The 3,764-nt window shown below is 37.1% G+C and overlaps 1 protein-coding gene across 1 annotated transcript in view; it reads right to left on the reverse strand.

The window, feature by feature from the left end:
* Positions 1-2,540: 2,540 nt before the first annotated feature.
* Positions 2,541-3,764, reverse strand: part of LOC108366908 (uncharacterized) — a gene marked incomplete at its 3' end in the record, with an annotated part of 5,185 nt that continues 3,961 nt past the window's right edge. The window contains exons 4-5 of the mRNA XM_017621396.1: positions 3,507-3,748; positions 2,541-2,833 (exon numbers count right to left, since the gene is read on the reverse strand). Coding sequence (XP_017476885.1) covers positions 2,541-2,833; positions 3,507-3,748 — 535 coding nt within the window. The remainder of the gene's footprint in view (positions 2,834-3,506; positions 3,749-3,764) is intronic.

Below are 3,764 nucleotides of genomic sequence, written 5' to 3' on the forward strand. Positions count from 1 at the left end.
AAAAAAAAAGTTATCAAGCTCTTAAAAAATCACCCGTTAGATATATATTTATAAATCAAGATTTCTCAAATGCCTTTAGTTTGTTACCCATATTGTAACCTTTCATTTATTTTACCAATTTAATTGAGTTAAATTTTCAAACAGGTGGCAACCCTTATCAAACATATTTTCTACTGTAGATATTTTATACACTCTTTAGTTTTATACCCTCATTGCAATATTTCATTTGTTTAGTCAATTTAACTGAGTTCAAATTTTCAAATAGGTGGCAACCCTCCTCAAAAATATTTCCAAAAGTCTTCTTTCTTACACCTTTTTAATTTGATACCTATGTATATCAATTAAATTTGGTTAAATTTTCAAACGGGTGGCAACCCTCCTCAAAAATATTTCCAAAAGTCTTCTTTCTTACACCTTTTTAATTTGATACCTATGTATATCAATTAAATTTGGTTAAATTTTCAAACGGGTGGCAACCCTCCTCAAAAATATTTCCAAAAGTCTTCTTTCTTACACCTTTTTAATTTGATACCTATGTATATCAATTAAATTTGGTTAAATTTTCAAACGGGTGGCAACCTTCCTCAACCATATTTTCGGCCGTAAGCCGTCTTAAAAATCTAAATTTGTATACCCAAATTACCGTATTTCATTTATTTTATCAAAATAACTGAGTTTAAATTATCAAAGTGGTGGCTATTTTATTCAAAAATATTTCCAGCAGTTATCTTTCTTAACCCTCTTAAATTTAATATCTATATTGTAATATATCATTTAAATTACGTTAAATTTTTTAACAGGTGGCAACCCTCTTGTTCGTAACAGTAGCGATTACTCCAAGTTCGAACACTGTTGTTTGCTTGATTGCTTTCAAGTGATCTTTATTGAATTAATGATTACGTTTTTATATAAACTAAATGCTTACGTAGCTAAATAATAAGGGCATAAAAACTTTAGATCGTAAGCAAAATTATTTTAAAGGCTTTATTCCCACGTTTTGGTTCACATAAGCATAATTAATGCAAATTTTTTATTCCCACGTTTTTGTTGACATAAGCATATTCCACATTTTGCGTCATTTGCGTACACTAATCAACAATGTCTTATATGTAACTTGACACATGCCAAATTATTTGGCTATAAGAATACACTAAAAGGCATAAAGTGCAAGCTACGCATAAAAGAATGCAAGCGAAAATTAATACCCTGTTGAATAAAGCCAATGCAATATTAATATGTCGACTTTTCTTATTTAATAACATCCTCCCCCCGGTGAGCGCAGCTCGAATTCCTTAGCAGGTTCTGTCCTAAATGTTTATCGTAAAGTCCAAACATCCTTGAGAATGTCGAGGCGCAGGTGTGGGTTTTTCATTTTGACCGGATGTGGTCGCAGTCGTGGATGCGTGCAATGTTTCCTGTTTGGCTGTTTTAAATTTTCTTTTGACTAGCATGAACACCAAAAGGCACAAAACTGTAACCAAGGCAGTGTACCCAACCGTTATGTGGTGCGCATTTTGTGATTCAAGTTTGTTTGGGAGTTCTAATATACGTTGATTGGCCAATGATGATTGTAAGGATGTGAGGTTTTGTATTTGTGTTATGTATTTCTCATCATCCCGTGATTGAAGAAGAGGCTTTATATGTTCTGCTGCAGCTACTTCGGAAATTTCTCCCAGGCTAGTGTAGGACGAGCAAAGACTCGTCGATATCAACTGATCTGCTTGAACTGATATAAAATTATGTTTGAGTATGCAGTCTGGTTGGAGTGATAACAGTCCTGATCCTTTTAGAATCACCTGAATGATTTCTTTTCCACATACTGCGGTTGCACGAGATGAAACTGACGTGGCATAAATCCATTGATTTTTATGCTGTAGTGATATCCATGCAACATCGTTTGGTGTTTTTCGCAGTTGACAACTTGACTGGGTGTTGTTGTTGAATAAATTTACTTCACATGCGCATTTAGATGAACCGTGACTATAACGATTTTGAATTTTAGAACAGATGTAATTTCCCTTTTTAATATCCACACAAGATTGAAGTTTGGAGATGCTCAGCGGGAAATATTGACCGAGAGCTGTGTTTATTGCCAAAACTACAGCACACGGACTTATTTCAATCATAGTCCCATTATTCCAAGTAGGAATTTGTAGCAGATTGAATAAGTCATATCGATCATGCTCTACCAGAGGCAATGTGATGCTGAATACAACATGCTTTTCTGTAAGTCCTCCCTTAACCGTCATGAGTTGGTATAGCTGGAGTAAATCTTCTTGGTTTACAGGCAGTTCCAATGGTGCTGATAAGTGAAGTTTAATTTTGTTTACTTCGTCTTGCAATTGGCTGGGCGTCAGCAGAAGAGGACTTATTTTTCCATGATGAGTATCTATTAGAACGGCTAATATTGCAGATTACATTCTTTGACAATTGGCTGCCATAAGTGTGAGTTGGATGGATAACGAGGTAAAGATTCGAAATAATTTTTCTTGGTATATCTCATGCGTGTCGTTGCTGATCCTCTGGAATATTTGACTCACTTGTTGATCAATGATGTCGAACTTCCTCTTGACCGCTTTTTGATCCTGCTTCAAAATGTTGATGGTTGAGTCCACAATGGATGTTTGATTTCTGATCAGGTGCAGCAGATGTAGTTCATTTTCCTTAACGTGTGTGATTGTTTTGGACATTTGTTCTGCATATTCTGCGTCCAGTACTCCAAACAAAGAATGAGCGATATTTCCAACTGCATCAATGGCACCTCGTTTACGCCGATTAGATTCTACTATTGCGTAATCTAGCTGCAACTCTTTTTCAGTTTGTTCAAGATGTGCTAGCAGAGAAAGACATGAGCTTTTTTTGCGTGATTTCTTGACATAAATGACGCAGGGCCCTTGTGCTATTTGACAGCGCTGTTAGTTCTACCAAAAATCCTTCCATGTCATAGTAGATTATTAGGTTCCAATCAGTGGTTGATATGGCTGTTGAGCCTATTCCTTCAAAATGAATGCCAAGCCTTGATCCAAATCGCTTATTTTGAAGTTCAGCTCCTAAAGCCAATGGTAAGATGAGTAGGGTAATCAGAAGTGTAGCAAGTCCTTGGTGTAAGGAAGGATTATTCCTCCTTGATGGAATTTTGTCTTCCTCAAGCAGTTTGTTGGTTTATTGTCGTTCTGTGGCATCATTTGTTTCCTTGGGCAAGGGTGCAAGCCGATGAATAGGCCTCTTGCAAGTGCCACTAGCAGTTTTTACATCAGCCACTCTCACTACACCGTCGTTTCCTTCATATACATTGATGGTTCTCCCTAATGGCCACTGCAGTACCGGTGTGTTGTCTTCTTTGATGATCACCATGTCACCTACGTTGATGTTGTTGTGTTGTGTCTTCCACTTATTTCGCAGCTGAAGGTCCGATAAATATTCGCGGGACCACCGATTCCAAAACTCGCGTTTGAGGTGAGAAACAAGTTTCCATCTTGTTAATAAATTTGTTTGCTGTGGCCTACACGTTGGATCAACTTGGGCATTAAGGGGTTCTCCTATGAGGAAGTGGCCTAGTGTTAAAGCTGTTAGATCGTTAGGATTGTCGGACATTGGGCTGATTGGTCTGGAATTTAGGATTCCTTCCACCTCGATGATTACCGTGTCCAATTCTTCATACGTTAAGGACGCTGTCGAGGTGCTTCTTATTAGTAGATGCTTAGCTGATTTTACCGCTGCTTCCCATAAACCGCCAAAATGTGGAGTCCTAGGAGGTATAAAAT

The sequence above is a fragment of the Rhagoletis zephyria genome, unplaced genomic scaffold, assembly GCF_001687245.7.
Source record: "Rhagoletis zephyria isolate East Lansing unplaced genomic scaffold, Rhagoletis_zephyria_1.1 Rzeph_scaffold_02443, whole genome shotgun sequence".
Classification (NCBI taxonomy): Eukaryota; Metazoa; Arthropoda; class Insecta; order Diptera; family Tephritidae; genus Rhagoletis; species Rhagoletis zephyria.